This window comes from Molothrus aeneus, chromosome 15 (genome assembly GCF_037042795.1).
Source record: "Molothrus aeneus isolate 106 chromosome 15, BPBGC_Maene_1.0, whole genome shotgun sequence".
Taxonomy (NCBI): Eukaryota; Metazoa; Chordata; class Aves; order Passeriformes; family Icteridae; genus Molothrus; species Molothrus aeneus.
In genome coordinates, this window is record NC_089660.1 from 9,384,243 (window position 1) to 9,409,383 (window position 25,141).

At 39.7% G+C, this 25,141-nt stretch overlaps 1 protein-coding gene across 4 annotated transcripts in view; it reads left to right on the forward strand.

Moving 5' to 3' along the window:
- The window catches only part of MACROH2A1 (macroH2A.1 histone), a 42,944-nt gene extending 21,552 nt beyond the window's left edge, over positions 1 to 21,392 (forward strand). Inside the window, exons 4-9 of one of the 4 annotated variants that reach the window (XM_066559860.1) lie at positions 705 to 902; positions 2,695 to 2,805; positions 7,907 to 8,006; positions 13,347 to 13,436; positions 16,470 to 16,644; positions 20,663 to 21,392. In XM_066559860.1, the coding sequence (XP_066415957.1) occupies positions 705 to 902; positions 2,695 to 2,805; positions 7,907 to 8,006; positions 13,347 to 13,436; positions 16,470 to 16,644; positions 20,663 to 20,828 (840 nt within the window). In that variant the 3' untranslated portion in view covers positions 20,829 to 21,392. Of the gene's footprint in view, positions 1 to 704; positions 903 to 2,694; positions 2,806 to 7,906; positions 8,007 to 9,481; positions 9,573 to 13,346; positions 13,437 to 16,469; positions 16,645 to 20,662 lie in introns of all 4 variants that reach the window. The other 3 variants (XM_066559862.1, XM_066559861.1, XM_066559863.1) reach the window with 3 other exon arrangements.
- The last annotated feature ends 3,749 nt before the right edge of the window (positions 21,393 to 25,141 follow it).

Consider the following 25,141-nt stretch of genomic DNA (forward strand, 5'->3'; position numbering starts at 1 on the left):
CTTTGATGTCACTGTCTGTATCCTCCTGAATTGTGAATTAGTCCCAGTTAGATGTATAAAAATGAGTTAAAGTGGTTTTAAATACAGAATATGATGTATTTCACTTCTGCTTTTAAAGGCTGGAATAAACTGCACACTTTTGAATATTGACCTTCAACTGCATATTTTTTGAAGAAAGACAGGTATAGAGATTTGTATAAATGTTGACCTCCATTTTGAAGTTTCTTTTTCTAAGGAAAAAAAATCTTTTTCATGATACAGTTGCAGGAAAATGCAGCACTTGGGACATATACTGGGTTCTTCACAGTGTGGCACTGATGTAGTCTCACACCCTGGACTTTGGGGTCCCATTTTTCTCTGACAGACTGCCCTGCTGGGCCCTCAGGTGTGTGCCTGGGACTGTCTTGTCTTTCCTCATTGGGTAACAGCCTTCATGGCATGGATTCAGAGAAACAGATCTCAGGTGAGCCCTAGGGATGCTGAAAGTGACAAGCATGTGTGCAAGAAGAACACATGCTCCATTTATAGTTAAAATCAAGTATGTGGTCAGCTCCATTTCATGAATTTCTCATCTCTTCCTCAAGGATAATGGTGGAGAAATTGATGGCAGTATACAAAATTTACAGTAAATCCTATTTTCTATTTATCAGTGAGTAAATACTGGAATTTGTCATGTACAATTTTTTTTATTTATTTTTGATTAGCTATTGAAAGGGGTCACCATAGCCAGTGGTGGAGTGTTACCCAATATTCACCCAGAGCTGTTGGCAAAGAAGCGGGGATCAAAAGGAAAACTGGAAGCCATCATCACTCCACCCCCTGCAAAGAAGGCAAAGTCTCCATCACAGAAAAAAACTGTATCAAAGAAAACAGGTGGCAAGAAAGGAGCAAGGAAATCCAAGGTAATGTGTTTATTTTAAACCCAAAGCTTGTCAGCAGTAGCTGCAGGGAGCTTCACCCTGGGTCATCTCTCCATTGCATGTGTTGTTACCAATGGTGATTTCAGTCACAGTGTGAGCAGGGGAGGATGAGCTCTGCCCTCACCCTGGTGCACCTGGAGCCTGAACACCCTCAGGAATGGCCCAGGTGTGCAGCACAGACATAAATACTCTGTTCTTTGTAAGAAACATTCTGAGGTGGGCAGAGGGTGTTCCAGGAGACAAGAGGAAAGCGTCTGGGGGCTGTGCTGGTCATGCCTTACAGGTTTCAGTTTGTAGGAGTAGGAGATCTTTCTAATGTGTACATGTGTAGCCAAGGATGTTTTTTCTTTTGCAAAGCAACTACAGTTAAGCAATAAATTTGGCAAGTAGGAAGAAAAGTACAGGAATTTCACATGAAATGGACAAGGAATGTGAAAGTTCCCTCTAGGTCAAGCAAAGCTTCTTTATTTATCCTGTTACCGTTTACTTGGTCTCTCTTCCGATTATTTTACTCTTTTGGTTTTTTTGAGCTGTTGAATTTAGTTTTCTCCCTCAGAACACCTATTAGTGGACATTTCAAATACAGTGCTTCCAATAACCATGCACTAATAATTCCCCTAAATCTGGAATTTTTTTGCCCTGCTTGATTACAAAAGCAGGAAGTCTGTTGTGGGGTTCTGTTTTTCTTCCACACAATAAACTGTATTGTCTGCTTACTATATTGGTATTTGGCTAACAGTAAACTCCTAGGGAATTGAAATAAGACCCATGAAAATCTAATTTTCAAAACACTTGTGTAAAGTAAAGCATAGTTACAGCTTCTAAAAGCACAATGTACCCTTGCATCAAAGTCTTTTTTAGTTGTTCAGCCTCAGACTTAGTTTATATACTTTGGAAAGGGACACTAGGAGAACAGTGGCTTGTTCAGTGTTCCAGGTGTCCTTTTTCTGCTTCAACATAGATATTGCTGAGGCACCAAATATTTATATGAAATTGTAAGCAATAATTTTATTGAAAATGCAATTGGTACCAATTGAGTTTATAACCACAGCCTTTGTGAATTTATTTCCTTTTCAAAATGTTTGATTCCTTCTTTTTGTTCAGTAAGCCAATTAATTCCTGAAACCTGTTATTTCACTGCAGTAATAAAGTGGAAAAAAGAAATGGTGGTTGAGGGGAACTCCTCTCTCCTCCAGCAGTTTCACTGGGAATGAAAGTAGGTGATGATGGAAAAATGTTCAGCCCATTTCCTACAAGCAGGCAGATAGAAACTAGATGTATTCTCTTGACACTGCTTCTAAGGACAGCCACATTACAAAGGAGAATTTCTAAAAATAAGTCTGTGAAATCTGGGAGCACCTCCCTTCACAGATAAAATTTATTCTCTGACAAGTCAGTTTCTTGCTTACAATGAGTGTCTGCCCACACATAGAGATCTGTAAGCTTTGTCCACACAAGCCATTAGAAAGCTGTTAAAAGTTTGGGCCTGTTTATATGTTTTCCTGCAACATTTAAGACAACTGTCATCTCAAGTGTGTGCTGTTGTGGGCAAGAGGAGACGCCTGGAGATCTGCAGACGTTGAGGTCGTTTTTCCTATTGATCCCTTCAGCTCTTATCAGGCACTTTGGTTGGACTACAGGATAAAATCCAACACCACTGTTTGTACAGGCATTTTATTGCCTGCTAAGCATTTAGTGCATGTCATATATCTTAGTGTCAATTAACTGTTTTTCTCAGAGCCTTGAGTTAACTAATTAACTATATTTCTGGAAGAAGAAGCAGGGAGAAGTGAGCAAATCAGCCAGTGCTGACAGTACAACAGAGGGAACTCCTGCAGATGGTTTCACAGTCCTGTCCACCAAAAGCCTGTTTCTTGGCCAGAAGGTATGATCCTGCATTTTTATAAATTAATACCTATTTTTCTGTGCTGCTTAGGGAACAGCCCCCTCCTCCCCCCCCCTTTTCCACAAAACATCTAGGTACAATGGACATTTCCCCACTGAGCAATCGAGGAGATGTGTGATATCAGTTTTTCTCATCAAAGAAATTCTCTGAAACAACTTCTAGAGCATTTTAAACAGTACATAAATAAGTCTTCATGTGGCTACATAATTAAATACTTAATTAGAAGGAAAGCCTGTGTGCTTGTAATCTATCTCTTTCATAAACAACGTAATTGTTACAGATAAGGATCTGCCAAAGAGATTATTCTAAGCATAAAATGTATTTTTTCCAACAGTCAGCCCACTTCATTGCTGATGTAAATGATTTACAGGTTTTTATCAAAACCTATTTTAGACATTTGTTCATAATAATGTTCTTATGCTGTGTTCTGCTTTGTGATTTACAGAAGTTAATGTCGTGTAATAATGAATGATGCTTTTATGAAAAGCTAGAGATCAACAATTCTTTTTTTCTCTGTGAATATGATTTGGGATGTGGGTTGGTTTAATACAAATACATATCTGCTTAAAGAGGATCCATTTAAAGAGATGAGTCATTAAATTAATTTGGTCTTTTATCCTGATACCTGCCTTTAATATGTGATGCAAAATTTTCTTAAGTAAAACTGCATCTTTCTGCTGTCATTCAATAATCCAATCATTGTGTTGTAAGCCATAAAAGATGAGCCATTGTCCATTGTGGAATGTAACTCCTCTGACTCATTTTTATTTCATAATGAGGTTGTTCTCCATTTATCCTCCTGTTTGTTTGCCAAGTAACATGCATGAGAGTAACATTTTTTTCAATACCTCTGATTTTCCACATTTAATTTTACAGCTACAGCTAGGTGGCTGGTTTGGTAGGGTTGGTTTTTATTTTACTCCTATTAAGGGAGTGGTTTTTCAAAGACATTTTGATGACTAAATTAGAACCCAAAATTTATAGTCTGCATTACTGTTTCAAGAAAGCATGTAATGTCAGACCTCTGGAGCTGATTTTGAGCTCATTTTAGTTACCAAACCTGTAATAAGACCTAGTGTTGTGTTCCAGCAAGATTGACCCAGCAAATCAGTGGGGCTTTGCTGTTGGGCTCAGTGGAAGAAAATCATGAACTCCAGGACTGCCTTAAGCTGTGGTGGGCAAAGCCAGTGTCTGTTGTACAGCTTCCCAGTGAGTCCCAATACTGGGGAATGGACTTTCTGCCTTTCTCATTCACTTGAGTCCAGCCTCCAGAGAAAATTGCTGGTGTGACACTTCCATCCCTGCACTGGGTCCTTGTCAGTTAGCCCTGCACATGAGAGGGACCAGGTGTCAGCATTTTGTTGTAACACATAATGAAAAGAGAAATTAAAAGAAAATGCAAACCTGTTTGTCTCCTGTGAGGGAACACTCCAAATCAAACAGATTATGTTCTGAGGGTTAGAGAAGGCATTTGAAGAATTGCTGCTGAGATAAATCAATCAGGATCTTTCAAACCTTCTGTGTCATTCTTGAACACCTTTCCAGTACATCTCTTTGGTTTGCAAAACCATTATCTGCCAGATCAGAAAATCCTTTGCTAAGTGCAGAGAAGAAAGAAAACCATCTTGGTTTTGATATCACACCATTCATAAGTGTTTAATGGAAAAAATGTTGTTCTTAGCTCCATGTTTATGGAAGGTAAGGAACTTATTTGCAAGAGCAGCTCTTCATCCTTCTAATAACCCTAAATTTAATTTGATGCAAAAACCACAATGAGAATGTTGCAAATCAGGGTATTGTTCAGTTTTTAAAATTACAATTATTGCATTAAATGTTTAGGTAACTGCTGACATTCAGCTGGAAATTCTTAGAGGTCATGAAATGGCAAAGAATCCTTCAGTTATACCTGTAAAAGTTTATTAGTGCCACATTAATTATTAAAATCTAGTTAATAAATATGTAAATGATTGCACATCCACAAGTGACATCCCAGTGGAAATGTGGCATTGTGCACATTGAGTAGTTTGTTTTTCCTGAGAGTATTACAAAGTAGAGGCAGAGTTGTAGGAACTCAAACCTAAGCTTTAAGGTTTGGACTTTCCAAAAGACCTCAGCTTTTGGTCTGCACTAGGCATCTTCAGTTTTCAGTATGAGACTCATACCAGAAAAAGCTTCAAGGCTTTTAAGGTAGTTTTGTCTGCAATTAGAAATGCCAGGCTTAGCTTAGAAAATATTCGTGGATGTGCTAAGTGCCATCTGCATTTTATCTAATTAATATTTAATTGAAATGTTACCTCAAGTTATGTCCATTCTTTGTTGCATATGTATATGCAAGTTGTGTCTATTTATTTTTTTCAAAGTGGCCCTTTAGGGGATCACTTCTCCCTAATACCAATCTTCATACTGTTGGGTAGTGAAATTGAGCAATTACTCATTGGTGGATTTAATTCCACAGGAAAAATTCTGATTAATTTTTTATTTGTTTTTGGCAATTGAATAGCTAACAGTGCATTGAGCAGTAAATGCAGAATTTAGTAAAATAATACTTAGCTGCCAACACATGCTATCAGTCATGGGCAGCTTTTTAAGCATTTTCTTGTTGTTGCTAAATTGAAACTTTAATTACCAGCTGGCTGTTATGTAAATCCCATATATGAGTAGGCTCAGGGATAGATTTAAGGTCCAAAACAAAAACAGTCTGCAGCTGATAGATCTGGGGTAAAAACTTGTAAAGCATAGAATTAGGAATCAAAAAAATCACTTACAGAATGAGCAAAATATGTTTAGGAACATACATTAATCTCCACAAAACAGTCGTGGTGTGTGCATGTGTTTTGCTGTTGTTTTTTTTTAATTTAAAAATTCATTAAGTTTTTTTAACATTTTGGTTTGATTTGATTTGACTGTTTTTTTAAACAGCAGTTGCTTGTAGTCAAACTCAAGACTCAAACTCCAGTATGAATAACTCACCACGTGTGAAGTATTAAAGGATTCCAAGCTATTTGGAAAGGAAGCTTTCTTAGATTTTATTACAAATTCCTGAACAGACACATACTTTAAACAGGGCTGAATTACACTCATTTTTAGTCAGTCACCCTAGTTTGAGGTAACATAGTTTACTCAAGGAACATATGCAAATTATATGAAATTGCAGGCTTTTAAAAAGAGAAAGAAGGTCAATTCATAGAATCAAATGAATGAAATGGAAATATTTTTTTCAGAAAATTTAAATATAGGGATGGTGGCCTCCTTAAATGTCCCATTCACTTGTATGGATTTCATGGACTGGCTCATATTCCCTGTTAATAAATTAACATACACAAAGAAATTATTTGAAGAGTTAACTTTAAGAATGTGGGCTACAACAAACAGGAGATAAAATTCTGATATGGATGATCTAAAGTGCCATGCCTGAAGATGAATATTATGCTTTGTAGGCTGAGGGCTTTGGATTAAAAGGCAAGCCTGGCCTAACTGCAGCTGGTTGCAGGAATTGCATAAATAAATGAGAGCTTTCTCCTTCATGGTTGCTCTCTGTATCACCCAAACAGCTACTGGAAAAATAACTTAAAATACATATTGTAAACTCAGGCATTGATTATGCTGTAGCTAATGTATTTCCCCAAATGAAAAAGTCCGGAAAATCTTTTGTACTTTTAAAGTATTTAAAGTTTGTCAGTAGTAAACTGGTTCCTGTGAAATCAGACTTCCAACAGAAGCTATGAAGCAGTGTCAAACCTGCTCAAACCCTGGTTAAAAACTTCCCATACCTGCAGTTTTGACCTTTGCCAAGTTTAGCATTCCCATTAGGTTGCATCAAATTGTAGAGTTGGTTTTGTGTTGTGGGTAACATCCTATGAGGAGACCCCCAAACTCTCTTCAGAACACATAGTGCAGATGTGAGGTCAGTCTCTAGAGCTCTGTGCTGCCTTCTGCAGTTCCCTGTGTGCCTCAGGAGAGAGGAGCAATCTTCCTGTGACTTCCTCCTGATTTAGAACAAGAAAGAAATTGAAAGACATGCTTGAAATATATGGGGATACTTAGAGGAGTAAATGAGCATTAATGGCTGGGTTTAAAAATCTCTGTTTTCATAAGGGACAAAAGGAAGTAAAGCAAACAAACTAAAAACTAGAAGCAATAAGCATGTAATACCATGTGCCTGCTTCTGGTACCTCACCAGACATTGCCAAAGGCTGCAGAACTGTAATGAGGACTGAAGTGCTGTAATACAGAACATGGTGACCACTGATAAGGAAAGAAAAAAAAACCACATCCCCTTGTTGGGATGGAGGAATTGCTGGAGACAAGTGTCTGCTTTCTCAGAGATAGGCTCGTGTTTGCTGGCTTAAAGAAGGAGCAGCAGCAGCTTTGATCCTGTTTCAGTGCAGAATAGTCCCAGCACATCCCTGTAATTGATGCTTAAGGGATGCTTAGGGTGTCCTTCATCTCTATACTTGGGAAAAAACAAATACCCTCATTTGATGGCAAAATTAGAATCACAGAATAGTTTGGAAGGGACCTAAAAGCTCATCTCAATCCACCCCCCTGCCATGGGCAGGGACACCTTCCACCAGACCAGGTTGCTCCAAGCCCCATCCAACCTGGTCTTGAACACTTCCAGGGATGGGGCACCCACAGCTTCTCTGGGCAATCTGTGCCAGGGCCTCAGCACCCTCACAGGGAACAATTTCTTCCTAATATCTAATCTTAACCTCCCCTCCTTCAGTTTAAGGCCATTCCCTTTGTCCTGTCACTCAATGCCCTCATGAAAAGTCCCTATTCAGACTTCTTGTAAGCCCTCTTTAGATACTGGATAATAATAAGAATCCCAAATAGTGATCAGTGTAAAACCAAAAGAGAGCTTACTAGTTGGTATATTCATATTCTCCCAGTATGAACAATGTTTGAGTCTTGTGTTTGAATGTGTTTGGGCTAATACCCCTTGATGACCTGCCTTTTATTTTGCATATTTGTTTGCAGTGATGCTATCTCCATCTGTGTTGCAAAGCTCACTTTTCTGCAGCTTCTCTGTGATTTCCCAGCTGTCCTGTTATTTCCCACCTCATGCTTTTCTTTTCAGCTGAACCTTATTCACAGTGAAATCAGTAATTTAGCCGGCTTCGAGGTGGAGGCCATTATCAATCCTACCAATGCTGACATTGACCTTAAAGATGACCTAGGTAAATGGGGCATGGGTTGACACAACTAACGGTCACATGGAAATTATGGAACCCAGAATTTACTCTCTAGGGCTTCATACCTTTAATCAGAGCAGAAATTCAAATCTTGCAGGTCCTGCTTTGTTGAAGAACTATATTCAAAACACTTTTTGACCAATTCTGAACACTTGCAGCTATTGCTAGTCTTCAAGCTGATTTCAGTTCAAAAATTTTAAATTCTTTTCCATAATTATCATATGTGACTGTTAGCTATTTTGGGGGGTTTCTTATTTGGATACTTTGAGGCCTAAAATACTTTTTTGTCAGGTTTTTCTCAAAATAAGCAGTTTCTCCATTCTACCTGCAATCTGAGGGGTTTTATTTCAATACTTAGAGTAGGCTTAAAAATTTTGGAAAGGGCTTATTACTTTATTAGTTGTCCCCAAATCTTCCATACCTTGATTTGATGTTTAATTTAGTCAAGAATTTGTTTCCATTATGTTTCAATTCTTCCCTGTCACTTTTACATTCAGCTGGAAACAAATACTGATATTCTACCAAGAGTGAACTATCGTGGGTGGAGAATCACTTTTGAAGCTTTTCTCTTGTTTCAGATTGATAAGAAATCAAAAAATCCTTCTTTAATAGAAGTTTATTCTTCAACAAAACAAAAATTGCCTTTCATGCATTATGTCTGCATTCCCTTCTTATTTGAGTAGACCTGTTGCTGTCTTTTTTTGAAACTTTCTTAATGGAATACAACCCATAATTCTAATACTGCTGCATTTCCTATGGGAATGTAGAGAAGTAACTTCACAAGAAAAAAGGTCTAAGAAGGCTAATTTTTATATCAGTCTTTCTTGGAAATACATATATTTCTGCAACTATCTTAGCCATTCCAGCACATAATTAAAAATATGCCTTACTTTTAAACTTTAACAAACAATTATTTGTATTCTTAAAGCAAATTCTGTACAACCCTGGCTGCAAATGCATAGTTTCCTACATGTGAAGGAAACTGGCATTTTTAGAAACAAAATGATGAATGGCTTTACATATGAAAATCAATGGCTGTCAGCTTATTAGTGCTGACAAAATGGAGAAACTAATTATTTTGTCTTGATGATCCTGAATTTCTCTTTTTGAAACAGATTCCATATTTTAATGTCATGCTCTGTGGGGAACTGGTTGTTCTAGGTTTCTGCAAAGTGAAATGGGGCATTAGCTGATTTTAAAACTTTGGAAATGATCTCATGTGATTGCTCTGACCTGTCATTTTAACATTTATTTGATCATGTCATACTCAATATTCCTCCTCCTGCTCCCTACACCCCTTTCTCTACACACACCTGCACACACAACTCAGCATACTCCTTTGGCGCAAGGTTTGGAGATGTAAAGGTAGGAAAATATGGACGTTGGTACATGTGTAAATGTAGAGCCTGTGCTGGGTCTCTGTCCAACGTGGTTGATATACATCTGTTTACCTGTTGTAGTTGCAAGTTGTACAGGCTGACATTGCCACGATCGACAGTGATGCTGTCGTTCACCCGACAAACTCTGACTTCTACACCGGTGGTGAAGTAGGTAATGGCAAGTTCAGTGCTGCAGTTCGTATGTGTGTGCATGGTCAGCAGCCACCAGCTTGTTGTAGCTATGCAGATCTGCATTCATTTCTCACTTCCAGCAGTCCCCACTGATCCTAACAAGAAATGAACTTTTACAAACCTAGTGGGCATTTTTGGTTTTTGTTGCCAAATCAGCCTTTCAGAAGTAATCATGGAGTGCACCACCAAAATTGAAGTGCAGGAACAGTGCGTTAAATGCAGGCACGTGACCAAGGAAAATGAATTACGACATTGTTGGTCTGACAAGTGCCTGGTTTGAATGTGGTTTGAGTCTTGATCTTTAGATTTTAACCAGTTCCAGTGCACCCTCTCTATGCCAAGTTTCAGATGTTCATATCTGGATTCACAGGCTGGATCTAACCTATTTGTATTTTCCAAACTCTTAAGTTTATCCTTACGGACCGATGACCTTCCTAGCCCTGCTCCATGGTCCTCACACCCACAAGCCCGGGCTCGGGCCGCACACACATCGGTCACCTGAGCTACAAGGATGAGAGAAGGCATGACAGGAAACAGGACAGACCTCTTAATTCAGCCATCTTAACTGTCCCTTGAGTAACTCTTCTCCTAGCCCTTCTCTTAACCCTCTCATATACAGAATTTTGAAGGATTTTATAAAAGGATAGGAGTACTTTGATTGAACTGCCTTGGTAATTTGAGAAGGCAAATCAGAACTTGGGCCAAATGTAGAAGTTGCTGGCTGGCAGTGCTTAAGAACAAGTCAGCTGATCCCAGCCTCTGTTCTGCATCTCATCTTGACCTCACCATCGCTGTGAGAATGTGCTCCCCCCCATACCTGAGGCCTTGTTTTCAGTACTGACTTGGAGGAACACATGTCCTGCACCACCTGTTTTTTCTGAAAGGGCTGTATTCTGAGTAACAAGCAGAGAAATATAGCTCTGGTTGACCTGCTGGGGCAGAAGCACTGTGACTTTGCTGGCTAAATAATATGCAGAGTGTCATAGTAGCCTGTACCTGAAGAATATGCTTCCAAAGTCTGTCAGACCCATTTAGCCAATGTGCCTGTCTCCTACCCCATGACAAAGAAATGCTTTGCTACTCTGCAAAGAAAATTGTCTCTTGAAGTTGGACTGCTCATTCCTTAGTGTAGGTTCCTGTTGCCTCTGACTGCTGTAAGAAAGAATAGAAGTGCACAAATGCTTAGCTTCCAATGATTAACTTTTACCCATCTAAATTTTTTTTTAATTTTTTGTTGGTTTTTTTCCCTAACAATTTAAGTGTATTGGGGGCTTATCCTGAGAATTTTAGAGCCTAAATTTCTGCTAACGCTGTTTTCAACACTGATACCAATGCCTGCTTGGAAAGCATGAGATAATGATCTTATTCTCATGGGAGTGACACATATTTATGCTTGTGAGCAAATAAGCTACTAACCTTGAAGCTGTGAAGCAAGACTTCCCTCAAGAAACTTGCTAGTGTAGTGGAAAATAGTTAAATACAGTCTGTCCTTTGCCAGATTAAGCTAATTTACAATATAGATGTCAAGTATGATTTCAATATAATCCCTCACTATTAATCAGAAAAAGAGCATAATTGAGGAGTAAATGCAGAATATTTCACTCATTCATACCAAATATTACTTTTTCTCTTCTTTGTACCAGATCTGCAAGAAGAGAACTCAGTGGAATAAACTGACATGGTTGTTCATTGCTTTTAATTATAAATTAATTCCCACTAGAAGGGAAAAAGCTGATCCTTCTGGATTGAATTAAACCAAACTAGGCTAAATTCCATTAAATGTACAACAGCTTTGCAATGGCAAAGAAATGACCTACTTAATAGAAGTTTGCTGTTCCTAGGTTCTGCACAAGGCTTAATTATGTTTCCCGTTGAAACAAGAGAAATTAAGGATTATGAATGTTATGGTTTTAGGACTGATCAGAGTCCATGGACTCATGGGGAATATAACTGGCATATATATAAATATAAATAGGAATGATATGGAAATATATGCAACAAAAACATAACTAGAATGGAAGGCTGTTCATTCCCTCCCCATCCCCTCTCAGTCAGAGTGATTTTATAAGACCCTGGAGTCAGCCACATCTGCTGGATGGGCTCAGCAAAGGGCACAGGCTGTTGTGCTTTACTCACTGCCTTTGAAGGGCAGAGTGCTTCCATGCACCTGAGTGCTGCTCTGGATCTCCTTTCCCAGCACTCTCCTAAGACACCTTGCTGCTACCAATAAAGCCATTACTGTCTTTTGTAAGAGATTTGTAAGGTGATCCTCCCACTCAGTTGCACTGGGATAGGCAACCTGAAGTTCAGGAAATCTTTAGGAGTTTGGCTGAAGTATTTATATTTAAAAGCTTAAATGAGCACAAACAGCAAATTACACTCTGACCTACACAGTCTGACCTTGCAATCCAGTTTTTGGCAAACCCTGTTGTGAACTGGTTATGAAAAAGCCAAAGAAAAGGCATAGCTTTTTTAATTGTCCTCAGCTTTTGTACCCCAAAAGCAATAAACTCCCACAAACAAAATAGACTCAGGGTCACAGAGTCAGTTTTTGAATGGAAAACAAATGCATTGTTTTCAACTTTTCAGTTTGGAAGAAATTTAGCAAAACCAAACAAAAGCATCTTGCAGTCTTCTTGGTTCCTAGAGCTATATAACCTGATTTAGTAACGGGAATCTTGGAGGAGGGACTCTGCTTCCTAGAGCATATAGTATGTGCACTTCCATCAGAAATTGCATTTTTTTTCTTTCTTCATCAGTGGAAGTAAGGGGTGTCACCAAATAAATGTCTAGATCTTTAGAGATCCTAGTTCTGAACTTTTGGAAATCAGTTTTCAAAGCAATATCTCAAATCAGAGCCTTTATGATATCACTGCTTTTTATTTATCTACCTTTATAATTAATATGCACAGTGCAAAATTATGTGGGATGCTTATGTAGTTAGGAAAATGCTTTCTTGGGCTGTTTTTTCTTTCATTAATATTTAAAACTAGAGCTGCAAAATAAGATCTAAACCATTTAGTGATGGACTGCCTTTGTAAACAGCATACCTTTTGGTTGCCCTGACACACTGCACAGCTCTTCTCCTCCCAGAATAACTTTGTCCAGCTCCTTAGTTGTAGTTAGAGAAGTTCATTGGAGGAATGTGTTCCTTAGAGATTCTCCTTATTTCTGAGGCTCTTCCTCTTGGTTAAAGGTGGCTCAACAAGCTGGGCAGTTACCAAGTAAAGCAGCCCGCTGCACTCACGAGACTGTTTCATTCCTGGGGCCACCTGTTGGGGTCAGGGACCAAGATCAGGTGAGTTTCAAATTCTTATTGTGGCAAATGGCTCTTTAAAACAATTTGTAAGAGAAGAGGGGAAATGAATCCTAGGGGAAGGAATTACAAACCTTCAACCACTGTTGAGCTAGCACATTCTTCTGGAACATTTCACACTAAGAGATGCTCATGAAAAGGAAGGAGGTAGGGATGTCATGTCAGATGTTTCTTGACAGTAAATTCAAGTCTGAGAATGTTAGCAAGGGATACCAGTGTGAGGTTTTTGGGTTGTTAGGGTTGTCTTTTTGTTCTTTCTGTTGTTGTTGTTGTTGTTGTTAATGACTAGCTAATTCTCAAGTCCCAAAAGGTTTAGATCTTACTTTGCAGTCCCCAAAAAATGTTTGGGCAGAAAACTCTAGAGTGTTGTAACAAAAGCGAACGATGAGTCACGTGTCTGCTGAAATCAGAGGAGTAAACTAACAATTCTCTGTTCAGGGAGCACTTTGGAAAAGAAAGGTGGCAAGGAGTTTGTGGAAGCCGTCATTGAGCTCCGCAAAAAGAACGGGCCGCTGGACATAGCCGGAGGTGAGGCTGCGCTTCGGGACCCCCACCCAGAGCCCTGTGGGAGCTCAGCCAGCCCAGCTCCCCCTGCAGCACTGCTGGGCTCTGCTGTCTGCAGGCAGCTCCCAAGGGCTGTGTGTTTGTATTCTCCACAGTTAAACTGCACACACTGCATCTTAAGTAACCCTTACCTAAGCACCTGGGAAATGGGCAGTGCTGTAGTGTTACAGTAGAGCCAGGCTGTTCACAGGTATGTGCATGCACACTCAGTGTTGATCATTAAGGGCACAGTTCAGAAAAGCAATTAATGAGATGCTTATTTTTGAGTCCAACTCTGTTAAACATCTGCTTTGCTGAAATGCCGCTGACTTTCACTGAACTTAAGCATGTGCCTAAAGTTCAGCATCTGCTTGGGTACTTAGTTCAATCAGTGCCAAAATCATCACTATAAAAGCTTATGACTTTTTGATGCCTAGTTATCAAAATTTATGTAATCTCAGAGAAAAATCTACTATGTGAGTAATAAAGTTTGATAATGGCAATATATAATTTTACACCATCTGTGAAATTGCTGATCCATGTTGTTCATATAGAAGGCTGATTCTGCCATCTGTGTTTATGCTATAAAAATAAATACAGTGTGCACAGTTTTGTAAACGAATCCTAACTACAGCCGAAGGGGAGATGTAAGAATTCAGCTCTGACAGGAAAAATTACAACTGTTTACTTCTGGAGCTTAATACTTTGGGGGGTTCTCCCTTGCTTTTTAAAAATTTTAATAAGTTTTTCTTGGAATTTTTGCTCTGCAAAAATATGCAGAATCAATTACTCACTTTTTTCTTTTTACTAACTTCTGTACAAGATTGCTTACCAGCCCAGACCAAACTGCTCCAAATAGGTGGGAAGTTGAAAAGAAAAGTTTCTTTTTCTCAGCTGTTAGTGCATCCCTCAGATCTGGGGGTTGCTCCAGTCTTACTCCAGGGCAGCTCTGCACTGCACTGGGATAAACTCGCTGTTAGGGACTTGTTGAAGGACTCTAGAACAGAGCTAATACATCAATTTTTCAATCCTAAATGTAGCCAGGGTTCAGATTTCTCAATTCTATTGGCATCCCTTTAATCTCCCCATAACCAGAATGCTTACCTGGAACGTGACACAGGCTAAGTCCGTAGTTGGCTTTATCGTTCTTACTTCCCATTTCAGTGCATTTGCATTTGAAGTAAAGGACAGCTGCTCTTGGTAATGAACAGTTGTCCTCATCAGAATCCTAATGAGTTAATTAATGACTACCCTGGAAAACACTCCCTGAGAAATATTGAAGTTGGTCATGTGTATCAATACAGTATTTTATTCTCTCAGGGTGAGGATGATATCCACATTTCACATCTGACTAGAGATATGTCAGCTGCTTTTAATAGATTTTTCTTGGATTTATGATGCATTCTGAATCTGCCAACATTTTAGTTGCACATTATGACAAATTAACATTGCCTAACACTGAGGCTATTCAACATGTTGGGACTCTGCAAAGTCATAAGAACATAAATGCTTGTGCTACCATTGTCCTTCAAAATGTTCTGGTCACCCCCTGGTCAGGATCCATATGACAAAGTCGATTTTCTCTTTCCTGCAGGAGCCATGAGATAGTATCCACATGTGATGATCATGTGCCAAGAGTTACCTCTACTATACTTAAATAGCAAAATGCCTCATAAACATTCCAGAATCGAATAGAGGTTTTCTCTAAGCATCTCTGTAAACCTGATTTTTCAATTTTTTTTTTTTTTAAACTTGCTGGTATTTTTATTATGGTTTTGTGAAGCCATAAGTTACCATTTTATACCAACACTTTTGTGGGGTATTTTAGGGGCTGACTCTCTGTGAAGGCTCACTGTATGTTCTTGTGAGATTTCAGATAGATGTTTTTCTTCCCTCAGCTTGTGATTAGAGTGGCTTGCTTCCCCCCACCTTTTTTTTTTTTTATACAAACCAAAGTTACAACTTTTTATTTGCAACCACAGCCCAGTGAGTTCGGAAGTGACAGAGATCCTCCTCCCCTGGCTTCTGGCAGGCAGAGTGTGTTCTCCTGCAGAGACTGACGCCTCTCATCTGGAGAATCCCTGCCTGTCAGCAGTTTGTAGGCAGGGTCTGCTGCATCTTCTTAGTCCCCACATGTTCATGGTAATATTGTGGTGATAAGATATGATTAGCATAGTAAAATTCTTTTTCATTTCTTTGTACATACAAGGCTTGGCCTGTTGTTACACAAACAATGTGAATCAAACATGGCAAATCTGTAAATGCATCCTCTACACCCCTCTCTGTCAAGAATGTGATGAAAGAGGGAAACTAAGCTCAGCATTGTTCAAGTGATCTTGTATGACCCATACACAGAAAAGCTAAAATAAGGCCAGGCCTGAAGTCTTGAAATCACACAAAATGTCTTCATTATAGTTATTCAGAGACAAAGCTGGAAATAATGCCAGAATCTTAATTCACCTCTTTTCCCTCCTTCCTTTGGGGTTTGCAGAGCACTAGGAGCTCTGAACTGCTCCACTTTGGGCTGGGGTATGATCAGAAGCCAGCTGAACACTCTGTACATTTAGCAGGAGTAGCTGAAGGTCACCGGAGTGTAACTCCTTGTGCCTGTCCAGCATCCTGGTATTTACTCTATCTCTGCAGTAAACCCAACCAAAGCAAGACCATCCCTTGTCTGGGTTTGGGTTCCATCAGATACTGCCCTTCTCCTTACCCAATCCTAAGTATAAATGTGCTTCCTTTGATGTCAGCCACGAATTCTTGCTCTCTCTCAAATAAGCTTGATCCTAGCTATGATTTATAAATTATCACAGCAAAATGCAGCTGGAAATGAAAAACACAAAATCTCTGTAATCATGTTATATTTTAAGGCTGTGTGATTTGTGATTTATAATCTAAAACATTCTCAAGGGCTAAGGGAATGTCTGTTGATTGTTTGCTGTTGTAATCACATGTACACTCCTTTCTTTAATCCTAAAGAGAGGAAGGTAATTATGTTTCATTTTCAATTCTTCCTAGCTGTTGTCAGTGCTGGCCATGGACTGCCTGCAAAATTTGTGATCCACTGTAATAGCCCAGGCTGGGGCTCAGACAAATGTGAGGAGCTGCTGGAGAAGACAGTGAAGAACTGCCTGGCTCTGGCTGATGAAAAGAAGCTGAAATCAATTGCATTTCCTTCCATTGGCAGTGGCAGGTAAGATTGTCAGGCAAACCTGATGCCAAATAGGTCCCATTCTCTAAGTGCCATCTGGTATTCCAGTCCCTTCCCATGTACAAAACACATTGCTACAATGCTGGCTTTTTTCTTCCTTGTTTGAATCAGTTCCCTAAAAGAAGAATTTCTTCTAGGTTTGTTCAGGCAGTGCTTGGAGCCTGCAGTGTTTTCCTGAGTACCAGTTGAGTGTTGGCAGATCTCATAGTGATCCCTGCAAATCTTAAAGCATGCAAATGGGATAAAGAGCATAAACTGAACTTTCAAGAGAATGTTAAAAGACTTCTTTCAGACAATCAATTCATTCATATAAATTGGAGATGTGGAAAAGAACATGAAGAAAAGGGGTCTCTTTTGCCTGATTTTAGTGCATAATGAAACTTACCTGTCTTACAATGGCCTGAAGACATGGCTTAGTGTTTGTTTAAGCAGCAAACCTAAAGTGCCTTGATTCTCAGGATTTGCAAAGTCACTTCAAGCTTTTATCCAAAATCCATAAGCTGAATTCCATAGAGTTTACATCATGGGACTATTTCATTTAAAAAAAGGACCTTAAAAACCCTTGCCAAGGTCTTTGAAAGCCTCAGTCTAAAGTTCAGGTCCTCTGGCTCTGTGTGCTCAGTGCCTTTGAAAGTCAGATCATGTTCTTAAGAGTCTCAGAGTCTCAGTCCAGACTGACTGCACCTTTAGTCTGAGGCTCCTGGGTTTGGGGTGCAGAGGGAGGTTGGGAACACCTGGCCCTCATTGATGGCTCAGTAGGAAGGCCAAGGGCCAAATCTAGGCTGAATTACACAGTTGTGTCTCTTAACCCTGAGCAACTGACCCTCTTGAGTTTACCACAAAAGAAGTTGGCTGGTGTACAACAAGAATATTCTTCCCATTGTGCTGTGTTGCAACACTAAATTAATTCTTGCATATTCTGTGGGCTAAGGCAGAAAACAGTGTTTGAGGTTTTGGGTGAATGACAAGAAATAAAAGTTTCATGAGGATGCTAAATTTAAGCAACTTGCATGATAGAACTCTCTAGCTAAGGTTAATTTGCATAGGTATCATTTTAAGGAGATAACTTGAGCAAACTTTGCAGAACAGTAGAGAAATACAGCAGGGGGTTCATGTTAACTTACTAGATTAGCTGTCAGGGTCACAGGCTGGTCAGTACAAAGAGAAGCTCTGAATCACTCTCTGAGAGAAACTCTATTCCTCCATGGAATAATGTGGAGAGTGCAGAGTGTCTGTGGAATTGGTTATGTAAAAGTGGGACCTTGTAAAGTATCTTTCACACAGCCCTGTCTTTTCTGGATAGCTCCCAGCAAAGAACCATTCCCAGCCCTTGTTGTGAAGTAGATGATTGGTACTGGAAGATGATGAAGTCTTAAACAATCCTCAGGATTCATATTCTGTTCTGAAATTTGGTTACTGACAGGCAGGATCTGGGGCAAGTCCTCCCCTTGGCATATACATGTCATTCTTACTTGAGCCAGTTAAAGTGGTGCTTTTAAAACATGGAGAGGAATCAAAAGGCCTTGAGTAATATATGAGGTTATGTATTTTTCCTTTTTTTTTTCTCCTTAATTAGAGATACTCCAAGTGTAAGTTAATTTTGGAGAGAACATAATATATTCTGACAATACTCTCTACTTGTTTTTATGAAGTCAAAAGCATTAAAAAAGAAAAAAGTAAAGCTTTAAAAGATAACAAATGCCAAAGACACCACATGTATGCAGCTGTTCTAGTACAGGCATCTGTCAAGCAGACATCACCCAATAAACCCACATAAACAGTTTCATTCTCTTTTATAGTTGAGGAATGGGATTACATGAGGGCAGTTCAAATAAATCACGAGGGGAAATAAAATAGCATACTTGTAGCATTCATTGGGCCAGATGCTCAGCTACAGCCAACTTATGGAAAGCACAACTTGGGTTCTGTTCAGAGGTAGCCTGGAGTTCAGTCTGGTAGGGCCAGCAGGAGAAAAGGGAAGGGAGAGTTAGGGATTGAACATGAACTCATCCTCTGAGAAGGGATTTCATTCTGATGCTCTGACTTTGATCTGAATTGACACTGGTTTGGCTAAAGTCCCAAACTGCCTTTTCACAAGAATTTAACTCAGACCCATAGATCAATGCATCAGGCTTCTGTTTCTTGCAGCCCACACATGGCCATCAGGCCAGCACCTTCCTGCTGATTTTTCTGCTCTCTCTTGTTTCTTTTGGGAGAGGTGTCCTGAGCAATAGATTGTTATCAGCTTGCCTGGCACTGTGCCTTCCTTTCACCAGGCCACTCTTCTTTCATGTGCCCTGGTGTGACCACCCTGCCAGAACACTTGGAATTTGTGTGACTTCAGAGGCTCCTGAGAACAGTTCAGAAGCTGTGTGTGTCCCTGGTTTGATGCTGCCCTGCATGACAGTTCAGGAGCAAAGTTCCTGGGAGATTTCTGCACTGTATGCCAGGATGCAGCTCTCAAAAGTAACCTGCAAGTACCCAGGTGTGGAAGCTGCTCACTCCTAAGCAGCTCCTGTGTCAAAACTGCTCTCAGATGATTAGCTTCCCACACAGCTGATTATCCCTGACCAGCTCATTTGGCTTTGGAATAGTACTGGCTTTCCTCACAATGCTTTTTCCTTTTTTTTTTCTCCTTTTCAATAGAAGAAAAAATCAGGCATTTTCAAAAAAGAAAAAACAGTGTGAGCTATTTCATGCTACCGTTTTTGAGATACCACAAACATTATCTTCAAGACAGCACATATAATATCACATTACAGGCAGGACTGGCATAGAATCGCTCTCTGAGAACGTTTTTTTGATAAGGCAATGTGCAGCAAGTGGGCCAGGACACAGGCAGTTGCCCTTCACATTTGGTGTGTTGCAGCACGAAATAAGAGAGAGATTACAGCAGCATTTTACTACCAGTGTGGTGCTTCAGTGAGCGAGTGCTGAGAAATGTTCACCTGTTAGTGCCAGAGGTGGATTTAGCCCACCTTCCTTGAACTGCTCAGGAAATGCTGAGAAACTCATCCATCTGTGTAATCTGTACATTATTTGTAGTATTAATAGTGCACACTTCATAATGGGGAGTATTAACTACCAGATATCTGTAAGTGCACATCAAGGAACCAGGTGATGTTCAACAGGCTCTTTCAGGTTCCTTTTGGGTGCTACCCCTAAGAGAGTGGTCATGTCCCATCACCTTCAGACTGACTATGGAGTGCATATCACGAGGCTGGGGGAGGGCTCAGGATTTGGCAGGGTAAAGCCATGGTCTGGGTGAGTAGCAGTACTTCAGGAGTAACACAGCAACAAAGTTCAGGTCAGGTTCCAAGCAGTTACCAGCTGTAATTCCAGGAGTTTGCCTTGGTGTATAAAATTCAGATCATAAAGTTCAGGTGATAGTTTTGTTCATAGCATTCTGCTTGTGCTTGACTTGTTTTAAGAATAGATGAATCTTTCAGACAAAGATTCCTACATAAAAATGTGAAGAAGTTTTAAGAAAGGTTGTCAGGTTAGGTCCTGTAAAATCCTGTGCTTAGTTACCTTCAGTAGTGTTAAGACCATATTGTACTTTGGGTTTTTTTTTATGTTTCATATTCTATATCAAGTTCTCTGTCCCTTTTTACTTTTCTTTAACAGTTGCTTTGCTTTCAGGACATGTTTAATTTTGCAGCTCCAACACATGCACTGCTTTCTGGAACACAGCAGGCTCTTGGTTTACTTACCTGTTAAATAAGAATAATTGACCCATCAGGTATCATGAGGTTCAACCCAACAGTGTGTGTAGTAGACTCTGTATTCATATTTTAGGAATGCTTCTCTTCTGCTTAAGCATTTTAAGTCTTGCCTAAATCAACAACTTCTAATTCACACTGTAAACACTGGCTTTGCAGCTTTATTTGCTGTGAGGTGTTGGAGAAAAGCTGGAGCCTTCCCTGGGAGGTTAAACCATCAAAAGTTGGTTCAGCAAGTCTTGATTTTCTTTTTTTTTTTTTTCTCTCTCTCCTTCTAGAAATGGCTTCCCAAAGCAAACAGCTGCTCAGCTGATCCTGAAAGCCATCTCCAGCTATTTTGTGTCTACAATGTCCTCTTCAATCAAGACGGTGTACTTCGTGCTCTTCGACAGCGAGAGTATAGGGATATACGTGCAGGAAATGGCCAAGCTAGATGCCAACTAAGCCTAGAAAGCTACAGTACCAGCCCCCTCTTCCACCCATCAGCATCCCCAAATCCTTAAATCATTGTGAGGCAGAGCATCCCTTATTTTAAATTTTGCTCATCTAGGAAAAATAAAGGTGGGGGTTTTGTTGTTTTATTTTGGATTTTTTTGTTTGTTTTGTTTTTCCTCTCTAAACTGTTTTATGTTGGCACTGATAGTTGGCATTACTGCTGTTAATGCACTGTTATACCAGGCATTGTCTGAAGTTAGTGTAATCTAGAAGATTTTATAGTTTTATTTTAATGAAGTATGAATTGAAGCAGGAAGCTGTTAGGAGTATGTAGTCTTTTACTTGTGAAAGAAACAGGCCAACCCTATTTTGTAACTGTGTTGTGGTGCTTTATCAATACATCAAGTGGCGTTCCTTTCATTTTTTAAAAGAACAGATGCTATAAACCTAATTTGTGTTTGTTTATTGTCTTAATGATTCTGGAAGAAAAAAAATACAGAAACCCTGTTGTCCTTAATTATATTTACAATTTTGAAACTGTGTGAATTGATTTAGTAAAATGTTTGAACTGTTGCTCTTGGTGTACTTGGATTGATTTTTCCTTTAAATCTTTATTTTTTAAGTTCTGAAAAGTTAGCTGTGAGAGGGATGAGAGCAAACCAGAATCAGTGACCTGGAAGTTTGTTTGGATATGTTGGGCATCTTCCCAGTGTGCTCAGTGACACTCACACCTGGGATTTTTCCAGATAGTGTTCACCCTTCCCAGTTGTTACTTCAGATCCCGTTCAGAATCTGCTCTAATTGCCTTTTTAGTTTGGGAGGCTGAAGCCTTTTAGATCAAGCAAGGCACAAGATTTTTTGAACTCTTTCCAGTCATCTAATGCTGGCCTGTTTGAAGCTACTTTGTATTTTTTCCAAATATTTATGAGCCCTGTTTGTAGTGGTGGCCCTGTCCTTTGCACAGCTGAAATCCATACCAACATACACTTTATGGAAGCCACTTGGGTTTGTACTTTGAGAAAAAGAAGTTACACTGTTAAAAGCTATTGCATGTGGATGCTGCTCTGAGGGAGGCAGCTCCTCCTTTGAAGTTTTTAGCTGATTTCTAGGTAGGAGGCATACGTTTTCCATCTCTGTTGAAAACTTCATTTGCTGATGAAAGAGTATTTCACATCCAGTCTGGATTGGCCCAGAACAACAAGCAGACCAAATCTGACTTTTCAATAAGTTCAGAAATACCAAATATTGAAAATGTGTAGCTTGAACTCCTGCAAAAGCTTGGGGTGTTTTTTGTAGAAGCCTTCAAGTGTAGAGGAGCAATGGCACCAATAACAGAAGGGAAAATTAAAAATATAAAATAAAAGTTATATTAAATACATACCCAAAGTTAAAAGGAACAGAGTAAATTATTTTTGTGCTTCAAATGCATAAAGTGTTTGATCAGAATATGAGCTCAAACTTTAAAATTTTTAATGGCCAAAATGCACTTTGTGCATTTCTTAGACAGCAGCTTAAGGGACAGTAAATGAAATAAGGTGCAATACTGTGGGCATTTAATTGTGAAGCATCTGCTACTGCAGTTGGATCGATCCCCGGAGTTCAGCTGAACTTGCACTTTCCCCAAGATTCACTAGATGTCACTAAAAGAATTGAAAAATATCAAAAAACTCTCATGAGCAGCTAACTTGGGAGTGAAATGGGCCTTGATTTTTTTCAGTACAGGAGGGGATTTTTAACACAGGAGAGCACACATCACACTGACCATTCAGATAACAAAAATCCTGAGCTGGTAGCAGTGTAGAATTTACTATGCTGTATAAGATCTCACTATTTTAAACTCTGAAGGTTTTAATGTCAACTAAAGTGTTTATCCAATTTATTTTCTAGGTGGTTGAAAGTACAACCTCCAGTGGCATTTAACAGATCTCACTCACACTGCACCAGGCCATGAGGGCCAACTTTTGCCTTTCAACTAGAAAATCCTAAAGGAAATCAAATTGTAATTAAAATCACATGGACTTGCTTCTTCTGTTCTCACATCTCAGCTCCTTATTTAGGTGTGGGCTCCATAAGAAGCTTGGCTGACTTCATTGGGCTCACCTGTGATGTGCCATCTTTATTTGCTGGGATTTTGGTGCCTTTGTAAGGAAAAAGCAAAACCAGAATCATTTGCAGTGTTGGAGCTGGTCTCATGTGGGGCATTGCCATATTCTCTCTCCATACAAACACCAGAGCATCCTCTTCTTCTTCCTCCTCCAAGAGCCCAGAGCCATCTGTGTTCACCCACCTCTCCCACAGCCCAAGGAGTGCTGCTCCAAGGTCCCAAAATCCAGCAGGCTCTATCAGGAGAGCCAGAGATCCCAGAACAGTCTTGACCTCAGGCAGCCTGAGTAGATTATGGCACCTATTCAAGAACCTAAAAAGTAACATATCAGGTTACATTCATAACAAGGAAAACAAGAGGAGAAATTCCTGCTAACATGTGCACTGGGGCCAGGACTTTACTTTGGGAATCTCTGTGGCATTTTGCTTGTTGGAGCTAAACACGCAAGCTTCACTTGCCAAAAAAAAAAAACAATCCAAAATAAAAATCACACTTTGGGAAGACAACACATGGAAAAAGTGTCAGTGAGGTGCCTTTACAGCTTCTTCTCTTACTGGTAAGTTCATTCTGTGTTTTACCTGAGCACATCAGTTAAAATAGACATTCTCTAACTTTCCAATACTTTCAAAGTAAAAAGGTAAAAGAGTTTAAAGCATTTTGTGGCCAATAGCATTTTCAATTCATGTCAGTAGAAGTCAGGTGGCTGAGCAAGGATGCCCTGACAGGAGGTATGGACACATGGCAGAGACTTTGCCTGTCCTGATCCCTGTTGCATCCTGGAGATCCCACTGCTCCCTATTTTCAGGCAATCAGGCAAAGAATAGGTGGGACTGCATTGCTTCCATGTGCTTGACTCAGAGATTTCAGGTCTGACACTACATTTTATCATCAGCACTTAAACTTACAGCATAGCTGAGAACAAATAATTGTTCTAATTGTTTAATGAATCATGGATTAAAAAAATAGTTTTAGATTAATAACTGAAGCCCTCATAACCATAATATTGGAGAAGTGGTGTGCAGCAGGGTAAACAAATGCACCAATGGGACAACAATCCCAGAGATTTGTCACCAAAAATGCTTCCATGTACAAGATTTTATCACAACTGGGAAATGCAATTTAAGAGTCCATTGGGAGCAGTATCATACTCATACAACATAATCATAAGGATAATATGGAAATACAAAAAGATAGGTGTTAATAGCTAGGTAGGATTGTGCAATCCTTCAGCCACCAAGCGTACTAAGGAAGTCACTGAAGTGACTGTAGTTCTGTAAAAATGTGAGGAAGACTGGAACTGAAGTCATTAGGTGTAAGCAAAGCACTTTTAGAAATGCTTTTTTCAGTAAGAAGAGGAATCAGAAACCTTCCTGTTTGTATAAAATCCAAAAACCAGAGTAGAATCAGAGTCCTAGGATGGGACTAAGGTCCTAAGAGGGACCTTAAAGATCATCTCTTTCCAACTCTCTGTGCTGGGGAGGGACACTTTGCACTAGACCAGGTTGCTGAGCCCAATCTGGCCTTAAACATCTCCAGAGAATTCAGTGAAAGCAGTCCAAAAGGGAAAACAATTACACACAGATAAGACATCAGAACCATACTCAGACTGAAACAACCAGAGAGGCAAAAGTTTACAGAAAAATAAGGCTCTAGGTTTCCAACATTCATTAGCACCAAGTTTTTGTGAGCTCCCTTCCCCTTGATCCTAGCTAAAATCGGGGTTTCTAGCCTGAGAAACAGCACTGGCAGGAGCTGCAGGTGCTGGTTCTCAAAGATGAGGTCTGCAGCCTGTGCTAACCAGTCACACACTCTGCTCTGTGCTGGTTTTACAGAGGACAGTAATACCTCAAGTTGTAACTGCAACTCAGAAGGAGCAGCATAATTGATAGGCCTGAAGAGTGCAGGTAAGTAGGAGGATTGTATTTATATCCCTGGCATGAAACCCAAAGGGAGCCAGGCTATTGCACACTGGCTAAAGCGCTTGAAAATTGCCACCGATCCCTTTTTGTGTCGAGTTCTTCAGAGATTTAGTTTGCTCCTCCATAGAATCCCACTTAATGCCTCCACAATTCATGTTTAACCATTATCACTAGCAACCTGCTCATAAATGCTTCTTCCTTGTTAGATTCCACAAGCAGGAATCAAGGGGAGATGATGCTGCTGTTTCCTAATACAAAGGAAGGAGCGACGACGTTTCACAGCACAGCCCATAAAATCC